The following is a 14,232-nucleotide window of genomic DNA, read 5'->3' as shown; positions in this document are numbered from 1 at the left end:
TTACTTCACTTTAAACATTTTTCTAATTGATATTTTATTATAGACTTTCACCATCAACCAAAAATTGACACGCATTTATATTGGGACTCACATAAAGTAATTATTAACTCTATATACGAACTATCATGCTCCTTTCCCTTAAACTTCAATTCACACCCACATGTACCATCACTTTCATTTAAATATTCTTAAGTTTACATTAATTGAGACTCAAATACTCATCTCAAATATGAAATATGAACACTTTAATCAATTGTGTTTGGTGAATTTAATTCAAACTTTTTATGAATATATATATATATATATATATATATATATATATATCTAAAGGTTAATTAATGATGGATAAAATATATAATGAATTAAAGAAATTAATTAATTGTATAAATATTAAATATAAAAAGAATGTATAAATTTTTTTTTTATTAAATTATTTGGAAATTAATATGAAAAAATAAATTTAAAATAATTTTAAAATCTATTATATAATTATATAAATTAACCTAAAAAAATAAAATAATGGAACAATAGTTCAAAGATATAATGAATAAAAGAAAATTAATTATATAAATAATAAATATATAGATTGAAGAATAATTTGTTCATGGTGCTTGATATGAAAACTTAAAGTTAATTTATTCAATAAACCAGAGAGTATTTATATTCATTTAAAAGACTATAAAGTTGAAAAATAATATATAAAATGAAATATTCACTAGCAAACAAATAGTTATTTAGAGTAATTAATGTTAAACGAAGAAATTTATGTAAATAAAAAGAAAATATTATATAAATCTCTTTTAAAAGAAATAAAATTTATTTAGATATTTGTTATAAAAAAATCCTAAAATAATCATTTAAAATTGATAAAATAATAAATTATATCAATATTTTATAAAGGTAAATTTTATGCAGATTCTTACCTTATAAATAAATATTTCTTAAATAATCATTAAAATTTATAAAATTTAGATATTTACAATTTATAAAAGGTGTTTAAAGAAATTGATATTTATAAAATGGAAAAATTAAAGTTTAGACATCCATATTAATAATAAGCTTGTTTCTTGTGTTATTTTATTAAAATTATCAAAATCATTAACTAAAATATTTTGATATATTTTATTTTATATTTTCATAATTTAGGAAACTAGCATTATCTTATAAAGACTTATACTTACATCTCAGGTTTTATTAACTAGAATAGAATATGTGATCTTTAATTTTTAGATAACCGTTATTACCACAACATCTAGGTTGAAAACTGATATTTTTTTTATCTATTAAATTCTAAAATATATTGGTTTCTTAAATAGTTTAAAACTATTTTAGAAAAAATAATTTATTATTATAAATAAATAGATTCTACCAAATATCTCTCATAAAATACATTTTCATTTCATGATTTATTAGCAAAATGTGTTTAATTATTAAATCTAGTTAATTTTAAATTTTTTAATAACTTAGTTAGCCTAATTAAAAAAAATTATATTTGTCTTAAAATTTGACATCTAAGAGTTGTTGACTTGGAATTGGGTTAATATATGGGCGAAAAGAAAAGACGGTTGACGCTTTTTAATAAATTATTTGGAAATTTGAATTAACAACTAAATTAAAAATATTTTTAAATTCAATTATAAATTTATATTAAGATAATAAAAAAGTTAAAATAATAGAATAATAGATTAAAGATATATTGAATAAAAGAAAATTAATTATATAAATAATAAATATATAGAGGATGTATACCATTATTTGTATTTAATAAAATTTAATAAATACGAAGATTAAAAATATAAAAATGACTTTTCATCTTCATTTATTAAATTTTTTAGTTGGTGACTCTTCATATTATTTCATAATTCGTTTATATGATTGGCGAGTTAATAGATTTTTTAACCCGGTACATTTTGTCTCATAAAGTGGGTCAAGCACTGTGGTACGAGACCCACTAATTTAGAACTTTTAAAATTTAACCGTTATTATATATATTGTTACTTCACTTTAAACATTTTTCTAATTGATATTTTATTATAGACTTTCACCATCAACCAAAAATTGACACGCATTTATATTGTGACTCACATAAAGTAATTATTAACTCTATATACGAACTATCATGCTCCTTTCCCTTAAACTTCAATTCACACCTACATGTACCATCACTTTCATTTAAATATTCTTAAGATATTCTTAAGTTTACATTAATTGAGACTCAAACTCTCATCTCAAATATGAAATATGAACACTTTAATCACTTGTGTTTGGTGAATTTAATTCAAACTTTTTATTAATATATATATATATATAAAGGTTAATGAATGATGGATAAAATATATAATGAATTAAAGAAATTAATTAATTGTATAAATAATAAATATAAAAAGAATGTATAAAAATATTTTTTTTATTAAATTATTTGGAAATTAATATGAAAAAATAAATTAAAAATAATTTTAAAATCTATTATATAATTATATAAATTAACCTAAAAAAATAAAATAATGGAACAATAGTTCAAAGATATAATGAATAAAAGAAAATTAATTATATTAATAATAAATATATAGAAAACGTATAACATTATTTTTTTAATAAATTATTTTTAAGTTTTAATTAAAAACTAAGTTACAATTATTTATATAGTCTAACATATATATATATATATATAAAAAACAACTGTGCATATAATAAATGGAAAAAAAATAAAAAAATATTTTTTTTTGGAAAATATATTAGTTTAATTTCATTAAAAATTCTAAAAGAGGAAAATGAGTTCAAGAAACAAAACTAGACGGACCCTAGCATTTTTTAAAATACCAAATGAGTTTGAAATAACTAAATAAAAAAAAAGAATAACAAACAATTGAATTACAAACAAGTCATTAAACAAGAACGATTTGAAACTTCTTTTCTTTGTAATGATTTTATATTGGATATTCAATCTTTGAATGAGCTTTCAACTGTCCTCATTAATCGGAATTTCTCTCCATTTATGTATGAGAGCGTTGTCATTAGAGACAATATCATCATAAGCTTTTCCTTCTGTTCTCTTATTCGTGTTATGAATTCTTGTATTTCTTTCTCTCGTATTGTAGACTAGGGCTTCAAAGAAGCATTTGAAAACATTCGCATAAAAGTTATCTTCCTTAGCCTTTTTGTTAATAAGATCTATAATTTCGTTCCATTTATCTGGAAATTTAATGATATTGAAGTTCTGAGCAGAATTGATCTACACCTTTAATACAAATAATTTATATTTAAATGAATTTAATAAATATGAATATCAATAATCTAAAAATGAATTTTCATCTTTTTTAATTTAATTTTTTGTTTTGACTTTTAATATTATTTTATAACCCGTTTGAATTCACGAGTCAATGGATTATGTAACTCGATTCGTTTTTTCTCATAAAGTTGGACGTTGAGTGTGGTGCGATGATTCGATAATCTAGAACTTTTAAAAATTATGTTTTATTATATATAATAGAATTTATCCCCGTGCATTTTGCACGATTAATAATATAAAAAACCTAAAAAAAAATTACGGATAACATTTTTAATTTTATTTTTAACCGTTTTAAGTTTATGGATGGGTCAACCCAAAATCCGAACCAAGTATCCATTTACTCAACATCATTATATATATATATAGACTAGTTAGTTAAAAAGTTGAACTTATATTAATATTAAAACGTTCCGCGTTTAACAAATTTGGTGTTGAATTTAAAATATAAAGTCTTTGTAGCCTAGTTGGTTAAAGAGTTGTACTTGTTTTGTTAGGTTGCAAGTTCAAAACATACCTCTAGCATTTTTAATTTTATTTTTAACCGTTTTAAATTTAAAGGCGGGTCAACCCACAATCCGACCCAAGTATCTAAATTAACCACAGCTCTCGACCCGACAATCCGGGCACTTTAAAAATTAAGCATCATTATATATACTAGCATTTAGCCCGTGCATTTACACGAGTATTAATATAAAAACCGTGAAAAAAATTACGGATAACATTTTTTATTTAATTTTTAACCGTTTTAAGTTTATGGGTGGGTCAACCCACAATCCGACCCAAGTATCCATTTACTCAACACCTATATAGATTAGTTAGTTAAAAAGTTGAACTTATATTAATATTAAAACGTCCCGCGTTTATCAAATTTGGTGTTGAATTTAAAATATAAAGTCTTTGTAGCCTAGTTGGTTAAAGAGTTGTACCTTTTTTGTTAGGTTGCAAGTTCGAAACATACCTCTAGCATTTTTAATTTTATTTTTAACCGTTTTAAATTTAAAAACGGGTCAACCCACAATCCGACCCAAGTATCCAAATTAACCACAGCTCTCGACCCGGCAATTCGGACACTTTAAAAATTAAGTATCATTATATATATATATATATATGATTAATGAATTATTGTTAAAACTTATATGCTAATAAAATAAAATTAGTAAATTGATATCAGAATTAAATAAGCATTAAATATTTATTTTCACACCCATAGTACATTTGTGTTATTAAAGAACATGAATAGACTATTGACATAGTCTTTCACATATGCATACAAAATTATCACAATACCCATCAAAATTGCTAACAGATTCGGGTAGGCATTATTTTTACAACTGCTATCCTTGAAACATAAACCTTTAAAAGTAGCACTCTTGTTGAAACAAACCCTTGCCACTACTTTATCATTCTCTGTAAAAATTAAATAGTCATACATGTTCTTATTATTAATGATATCATTAAATTTAAACTAATCATAAATAGAGAAAAAATGAAACTTACGAGAAGAGCTAACACCAACACAAGATTGAAGAATAATTTGTTCATGGTGCTTGATATGAAAACTTAAAGTTAATTTATTCAATGAACCAGAGAGTATTTATATTCTTTTAAAAGACTATAAAGTTGAAAAATAATATATAAAATAAAATATTCACCAGCTAACAAATAGTTATTTAGAGTAATTAATGTTAAACGAAGAAATTTATGTGAATAAAAAGAAAATATTATATAAATCTCTTTTAAAATAAATAAAATTTATTTAGATATTTTTTATAAAAAAATCCTAAAATAATCATTTAAAATTGATAAAATAATAAATTATATCAATATTTTATAAAGGTAAATTTTATGCAGATTCATACCTTATAAATAAATATTTCTTTAATAATCATTAAAATTTATAAAAGGTGTTTAAAGAAATTGATATTTATAAAATGGAAAAATTAAAGTTTAGACATCCATATTAATAATAAGCTTGTTTCTTGTGTTATTTTATTAAAATTATCAAAATCATTAACTAAAATATTTTGATATATTTTATTTTATATTTTCATAATTTAGGAAACTAGCATTATCTTATAAAGACTTATACTTACATCTCAGGTTTTATTAACTAGAATAGAATATGTGATCTTTAATTTTTAGATAACCGTTATTACCACAACATCTAGGTTGAAAACTGATATTTTTTTTTTTATCTATTAAATTCTAAAATATATTGATTTCTTAAATAGTTTAAAACTACTTTAGAAAAAATAATTTATTATTATAAATAAATAGATTCTACCAAATATCTCTCATAAAATACACTTTCATTTCATGATTTATTAGCAAAATGTGTTTAATTATTAAATCTAGTTAATTTTAAATTTTTTATTAACTTAGTTAGCCTAATTAAAAAAAGTTATATTTGTCTTAAAATTTGACATCTAAGAGTTGTTGACTTGGAATTGGGTTAATATATGGGCGAAAGAAAAGACGGTTGACGCTTTTTAATAAATTATTTGGAAATTTGAATTAAAAACTAAATTAATTTTTTTTTTAAATTCAATTATAAATTTATATTAAGATAATAAAAAAAGTTAAAATAATAGAATAATAGATTAAAGATATATTGAATAAAAGAAAATTTTATATAAATAATAAATATATAGAGGATGTATACCATTATTTGTATTTAATAAATATGAAGATTAAAAATATAAAAATGACTTTTCATCTTCATTTATTAAATTTTTTAGTTGGTGACTCTTCATTTTATTTCATAACTCGTTTATATGATTGGCGAGTTAATAGATTCTTTAACCCGGTACATTTTGTCTCATAAAGTGGGTCGAGCACTTTGGTACGAGACCCACTAATTTAGAGATTTTTAAATTTAACCGTTATTATATATATTATTACTTCACTTTAAACATTTTTCTAATTTATATTTTATTATAGACTTTCACCATCAACCAAAAATTCACACGCATTTATACTGGGACTCACATAAAGTAATTATTAACTCTATATACGAACTATCATGCTCCCTTCCCTTAAACTTCAATTCACACCCACATGTACCATTACATTCATTTAAATATATATATATATATATCTAAAGGTTAATGAATAATGGATAAAATATATAATGAATTAAAGAAATTAATTAATTGTATAAATTATAAATATAAAAAGAATGTATAAAAATATTTTTTTTATTAAATTATTTGGAAATTAATATGAAAAAATAAATTAAAAATAATTTTAAAATCTATTATATATTTATATAAATTAACCTAAAAAAATAAAATAATGGAACAATAGTTCAAAGATATAATAAATAAAAGAAAATTAATTATATAAATAATAAATATATAGAAAACGTATAACATTATTTTTTTAATAAATTATTTTTAAATTTTAATTAAAAACTAAGGTACAATTATTTATATAATCTAATATATAATTATGTTGAATTAACAAATTGTTAAAACAACGGTGCATATAATAAATGGGAAGAAAAAATAAAAAAATATTTTTTTTTTTGGAAAACATATTAGTTTAATTTTATTAAAAATTTTAAAAGAGGAAAATGAGTTCAAGAAACAAAACTAGACAGACCTTAGCATTTTTTAAAATACCAAATGAGTTTGAAATAACTAAATTAAAAAAACAGAATAACAAACAATTGAATTACAAACAAATCATTAAACAAGAACGATTTGAAACTTCTTTTCTTTGTAATGATTTTATATTGGATATTCAATCTTTGAATGAACTTCCAATTGTCCTCATTAATCAATCGGAATTTCCCTCTATTTATGTATGAGAGCGTTGTCATCAGAGACAATATCATCATAAGTTTTTCCTTCTGTTCTCTTATTCGTGTTATGAATTCTTGTATTTCTTTCTCTCGTATTGTAGACTAGGGATTCAAAGAAGCATTTGAAAACATTCGCATAAAAGTTATCTTCCTTAGCCTTTTTCTTAACAAGATCGATAATTTCGTTCCATTTATCTGGAAATTTAATAATATTGAAGTTCTGAGCAGAATTGATCTACACCTTTAATAAAAATAATTTATATTTAAATGAATTTAATAAATATGAATAATCTAAAAATGAATTTTCATCTTTTTTAATTTAATTTTTTGTTGTGACTTTTAATATTATTTTATAACCCGTTTAAATTCGCGAGTCAATGGATTATGTAACTCGATTTGTTTTTTCTCATAAAGTTGGACGTTGAGTGTGGTGCGATGATCCGATAATCTAGAAATTTTAAAAATTATGTTTTATTATATATATATGATTAATGAATTATTGTTAAAACTTATATGCTAATAAAATAAAATTAGTAAATTGATATCACAATTAAATAAGCATTAAATATTTATTTTCACACCCATAGTTGGTACATTTGTGTTATTAAAGAACATGAATAGACTATTGACATAGTCTTTCACATATGCATACAAAATTATCACAATACCCATCAAAATTGCTAACAGATTCGGGTAGGCAATTATTTTTACAACTGCTATCCTTGAAACATAAACCTTTAAAAGTAGCGCTCTTGTTGAAACAAACTCTTGCCACTACTTTATCATTCTCTGTAAAAATTAAATAGTCATACATGTTTTTATTATTAATGATATCATTAAATTTAAACTAATCATAAATAGAGAGAAAATGAAACTTACGTGAAATGAGAAGAGCTAACACCAACACAAGATTGAAGAATAATTTGTTCATGGTGCTTGATATAAAAACTTAAAGTTAATTTATTCAAAGAACTAGAGAGTATTTAAATTCATTTAAAAGATTATAAATTTGAAAAATAATATATAAAATGAAATATTCACCAGCAAACAAATAGTTATTTAGAGTAATTAATGTTAAACGAAGAAATTTATGCAAATAAAAAGAAAATATTATATAAATCTCTTTTAAAAGAAATAAAATTTATTTAGATATTTGTTATAAAAAAATACTAAAATAATCATTTAAAATTGATAAAATAATAAATTATATCAATATTTTATAAAGGTAAATTTTATGCAGATTCTTACCTTATAAATAAATATTTCTTAAATAATCATTAAAATTTATAAAATTTAGATATTTACAATTTATAAAAGGTGTTTAAAGAAATTGATATTTATAAAATGAAAAAATTAAAGTTTAGACATCCATATTAATAATAAGCTTGTTTCTTGTGTTATTTTATTAAAATATTAAAATTATCAAAATCATTAACTAAAATATTTTGATATATTTTATTTTATATTTTCATAATTTAGGAAACTAGCATTATCTTATAAAGACTTATACTTACATCTCAGGTTTTATTAACTAGAATAGAATATGTGATCTTTAATTTTTAGATAACCGTTATTACCACAACATCTAGGTTGAAAACTGATATTTTTTTTATCTATTAAATTCTAAAATATATTGATTTCTTAAATAGTTTAAAACTACTTTAGAAAAAATAATTTATTATTATAAATAAATAGATTCTACCAAATATCTCTCATAAAATACATTTTCATTTCATGATTTATTAGCAAAATGTGTTTAATTATTAAATCTAGTTAGTTTTAAATATTTTATTAACTTAGTTAGCCTAATTAAAAAAAGTTATATTTGTCTTAAAATTTGACATCTAAGAGTTGTTGACTTGGAATTGGGTTAATATATGGGCGAATGAAAAGACGGTTGACACTTTTTAATAAATTATTTGGAAATTTGAATTAAAAACTAAATTAAAAATATTTTTAAATTCAATTATAAATTTATATTAAGATAATAAAAAAAGTTAAAATAGTAGAATAATAGATTAAAGATATATTGAATAAAAGAAAATTAATTATATAAATAATAAATATATAGAGGATGTATACCATTATTTGTATTTAATAAATACGAAGATTAAAAATATAAAAATGACTTTTCATCTTCATTTATTAAACTTTTTAGTTGGTGACTCTTCATATTATTTCATAATTCGTTTATATGATTGGCGAGTTAATAGATTTTTTAACCCGGTACATTTTGTCTCATAAAGTGGGTCGAGCACTGTCTAATTTAGAGCTTTTTAAATTTAACCGTTATTATATATACTAGGAATTCATAGTTGAACCGCAATTTCATATCTTTGTTGACAAGGAAAGCAAGTGAAAATGCAAATCAACATAGTTCTCCCTCCCTCCATGTCAGTCTTTCCTTGTTTCAACATATCTATTGGAGGTTCCTTTTGCTCGTATTAAATGGTTGATAGTGAACATTATAATTGACCCTAATACACCAGATAATAGAGAAACTACTATCCATCTAATTCAAAGAGATGAGAATGAAGCCTGACAAAGTTGGATTTGAGAAATGATGTAATACATGTATCACCTCTAACAGATTGTGATGTTTTTTCACATAAGATCTCGCGTACAGAACTCTAAAAAACAAATGTTGAAGCTAAAAGCTAATTGAGAGGCTGATACTCAGTATAGTCATATGTAAACTGGAATGAGGGGTATAAAGTATAGATTTCACTTCTAGATTGGGATGAGTTTCGAGAGTTGCATGTAATGAATCCATACCTCATCTCCTGCATTGAAATGAAACGGAATAATCAGTGTAAACTGGTACAATCAACTTTTGACTGATTTACTTCTCTTTTTCATACCATAGCGTTTTCAGATTGAATAAAGAGACAAATAAAAGAAATGATGCAGTATCTCTCGTCTAGTTCGTCTTCCTCACGCCAAACCATCAAAAGAAACAAAGTATAGAAATTTTGTTTACCGAGGATAACATTGACACCGATCTTGTATCTCCTTATAAGCCATGAGAGTCCCTCCAACTGGTGAGGTTTTAGGATCGCCGTGACGCCAATCTCGGCGGGGTCGACTGGTGTCTCTTCTACATTAGATGAATCGGCGGCGTAGACTAACTTCGCCGCCGCGGCGAGCCTCGTCTCGTAGTCCATCCCCCGGCGTAGAAGTTGGAAGACTCGGAAAAGTGAAGCGGCAAAATCTGAGAATGATTAGTCTTTTACCAAAATATCCTCGTCAAAGTCTATAATTTTCCGAGGTATCCCTACGTGTGGTGCCACTTGGGTACACGCAAGCAGTTCTTTTTAATTTGCAGTGCCACGTGGATAATAATTAATGTTAGATATATTTTTCTTTTTAAATTGTGGGATTATTATCAAATTTACCTTCAACTTTTCACAAAATATTTATATACTAGTAAAATACCCTACGTTGTACGGAAAAAAATATAAATGAAGTTTTTATATGATATTTAATTCAATATGTTTATATATAATAAAAAAAATATTTATATATTTATATTAAAAGAAAATATATATACATATATGAACTTACAGTATTTTAATTTTTTATAAACGAACTTATATGAACTAAATATTCTTATATAAATATAAACATGAACTTACACTATTTTAATTTTTTTTATTAATTTTATAAGTTTTGTTCTTTTTAATGTTAAAGAATGAAATTTTTTAATGTAAATTTAGTGGTGTTCTGTAAAATGTGTTCATAACAATCATTAAGAAATACTAAATCGTTGGAATAAACTAAATTTAACCTCTTCAACAAAAACGATGTCACCCTCCATTACACCAAGTTTAGACAAAGACTTCTATACCAACTTGCTTCTAAGATGTGCTGAAATCTTCTTTTTAAATCTATGTAATTGTAATGAAAAATGATTAGTTATGTTTACATGTTGTGAAGATGAAAGTTAAGATTTTAATTCCATTTAGGCCATCTGGTCCATTAGAGTCATTCCATGTCATCTCCATCTGCAAAATGTGTTTTCATAACTCAATCATTAAGAAGATACAAAATCGTTGTAAGAATAAAAACCTAAATTTAACCTCTCCAACAAAAACGGTGTCACCTCCTTTACACCAAAATTTAGAAAAAGACTTGTATACTCCACATACTTCCAATACGTGCTGAAATCTGATACAACTAAAATCATTTCATAACACACTCTTCACAATTAACTACATTATAACTGTCACTTTATTCTCGTCACTATATTTAACCATAATATTTTTCTCTCTTGTATCAAAATCTTCTTTCTGAATCTATGCAACTGTAATGAAAAGTGGTCAGTTATACAATTATCAATTCAAATTTAGTAATAAAAAGAGAATCCAACATAAAAAATAATGGGTTTATGTTTTGTATCATCATCACAACCAAAAATATGTTTATAGGTTCATTCATAAACACTTTTGCATTATATTTCTGAAAAAACTTTAATAAATTTATGGATACAAAAAGATGTATTTGGCTGAGATACAATGAAAATAGAAACCTCCCACTCTGAAAGAGAATAATATTTGAAAACAAATTTGTATCTAAACATTAATATGATACTTCAAATATTCTAGAGACATTAAGATTTCTTTTAAAAAAATGTAAGACCTTGATTTATATTGTTTCTCTTTGAACCAATATGAGTTTATAAGCTGCATATATCACTTCTAGTGTACAATTTCTCGTGACAACACTCATACAAAAACATTTAATACCACGTCCTTCAAATTTTTTTTGAATGATACCCATTTTTCATGTGCTTCTGGATGATCCATTTTGTTATAAACTACCAAACATCTTTCTGAATCTATGTAACTGAAATGAAAAGTTGTCAGTTATATAATTATCAATTCATGTTTAGTAATGAAAAGAGAATCTAACATAAAAAATAAAGAGTTTATGCTTTGTATCATCATCACAAACAAAAATATGTTTATAGGTTCATTCATAAACACGTGTGTAATATACTTCTGAAAAACTGTTAATAAATTTATAGATAGAGAAAGATGTCCATAGTTGAGATACAATGAAAATTGAGACATCCCACTCTAAAAGAGAGCAATATTTGGAAATAATTTTGTATCTAAACATTAATATAAGATTTTAAATAGTTTAGAGATATTAAGATTTCTTTTAAATAAAGGGTAAGAACTTTATTTATACTGTCTTCTCTTTGAGTCAGTATGAGTTCATAAGCTACATGTATCACTTTGTGGGTACCCTTTCCAATGGCAGCACTAATACAAAAAACATATAATGTCACGTTCTTTAATATTTTCCTTGAATGATGCCCATTTCTCATATGCTTCAGGAAGATCAATTTATTTATAATCTACCCAACATGGTTTTTCAGAAAGCTCTAGAATAAACAATTATATTTTAAGCCGAACTGAATCATATTCGTATTCTGGCTGTTCAGATGAACCATCAATAACTTGTACCTGGTTTTCATAATGGTTATAAATAAGCAGCGGCACAATATGATGACATTAATGAATATATAGTTTCATTTTACCAAAACAAAACATCTTTCTATGTGACTAAGAAATTCATGGATTAAACCAAAACCTTGCTGAGCTCCCTCGAGTAAACCAGGCAAATCTATGACAACAATTGTTATGTCATAATCGAATTAAACAATGCCTAGAATTGGAAGTAAAGTGATGAATTTTTATATATTCGCATAATTAACCCTAGAAATCAAAAGTTGAGAAAATGGTGGAAGGTGCACTCTCCTCTGAAAATTATATAAAAGTTTTATTTATTAAAGGAGATGAGAAAGTAAGAATCTCTCTTTGTCATTTCGTCGAACACTTGGTATCCTACAACTATCACGTCACTCCTCCGATTCTTCTCATCTCTCCTCTTCCTCGTCATCTTCATCGCCATCGTCGTCTCATCAGGGGAAGAAGACGATGCACTCACCATCTACGATGTCCTGCAACAAAACAATTTTCTGGTATGTCGTCTACCAAAAAGTGTAACAGAATACAAGATCAATCGAAACTCAGAAAAATCAATGTGTACCTTAAGGATATATGTAGTTACAGCGTGGAAGGTTAGTAGAAGGCGACGCGATGAACGTCACATCCTCCTGTGCATCAATCTCATATGGATTGAATTAAACATTAAGAATAATTGGAGCCCCGAGAAATCTATCCAATAATATAAAGAGAAAATAAAATATAAATTAATTATCAAAGTTATAAAAAGAAAATAAAAAATATTAATTAGAAAGAAAAAATTAATATATAAAAATAAATATGATAATAATAATAATTCTCAAATTTTCTCTTATATAATTACTAATTTAATATATATATATATATAAAGATGAGAGAAAAAAAATTAATATATATAAATTATAGGTGAGAGAAATGTTATTTGTTTTTAAAATATTTAATTTTTAAATAAATAAAAAATATATATAATTTTTTATTTTATTAAAAAAAATATAAAATTTATTTGTGTGAAAATCTAAAAAAAAATTAAGGTTTTTATTGGATAACAGGTAGTTTTGAATTTCAGGATTTATTCGAAATATTCAATATTTTGAATAATGAGGTTGATGTTTTATTGGTTATTTTGTGTGTTATTCTATTATTTGCCAGCGCAGTTGCTAAATCTGCACAATTCCCTCTTCATGTGTGGTTACCCGATGCTATGGAGGGATCTACTCCTATTTCAGCGCTTATCCATGCTGCTAGCAGCGGGCATTTTTCTTGTAACTCGTATTCTTCCTCTTTTCATAACCATACCTTATATAATGAATTTAATCTCGTTAATTGGTATAATAACATTATTTTTAGGAGTCACTTTAGCTCTGGCTCAAAAAGACATTAAGAGGGGTTTAGCCTATTCTACAATGTCTCAATTGGGTTATATGATGTTTACTTTAGGTATGGGATCCTATCGAATTGCTTTATTTCATTTAATTACTCATGCTTATTCGAAAGCATTATTGTTTTTAGCATCTGGTTCGGTTATTCATTCAATGGAAGCTATTGTTGGATATTCGTCAAATAAAAGTCAGAATATGATTCTTATTGGGGGGTTTAACAAAATACGTGCCAATTATAAAAAAACGCTTTTTTTTAGGTACACTCTC

At 24.0% G+C, this 14,232-nt stretch overlaps 1 protein-coding gene across 1 annotated transcript; it reads right to left on the bottom strand.

Annotated features, from left to right (window-relative positions):
* Positions 1-9,792: 9,792 nt before the first annotated feature.
* On the bottom strand, positions 9,793-10,258 carry LOC124923723 (probable helicase CHR10). The gene is made up of 2 exons (XM_047463686.1): positions 10,075-10,258; positions 9,793-9,877 (listed from the first exon to the last, which is right to left on the bottom strand). The coding sequence occupies exons 1-2, from the start codon at positions 10,256-10,258 to the stop codon at positions 9,825-9,827; spliced, it is 237 nt and encodes a 78-aa protein (XP_047319642.1). The 3' UTR covers positions 9,793-9,824.
* Between the last annotated feature and the right edge of the window lie 3,974 nt (positions 10,259-14,232).

This window comes from Impatiens glandulifera, chromosome 2 (genome assembly GCF_907164915.1).
Source record: "Impatiens glandulifera chromosome 2, dImpGla2.1, whole genome shotgun sequence".
Taxonomy (NCBI): domain Eukaryota; kingdom Viridiplantae; phylum Streptophyta; class Magnoliopsida; order Ericales; family Balsaminaceae; genus Impatiens; species Impatiens glandulifera.
This window is presented reverse-complemented; position numbering and strand designations above follow the sequence as displayed.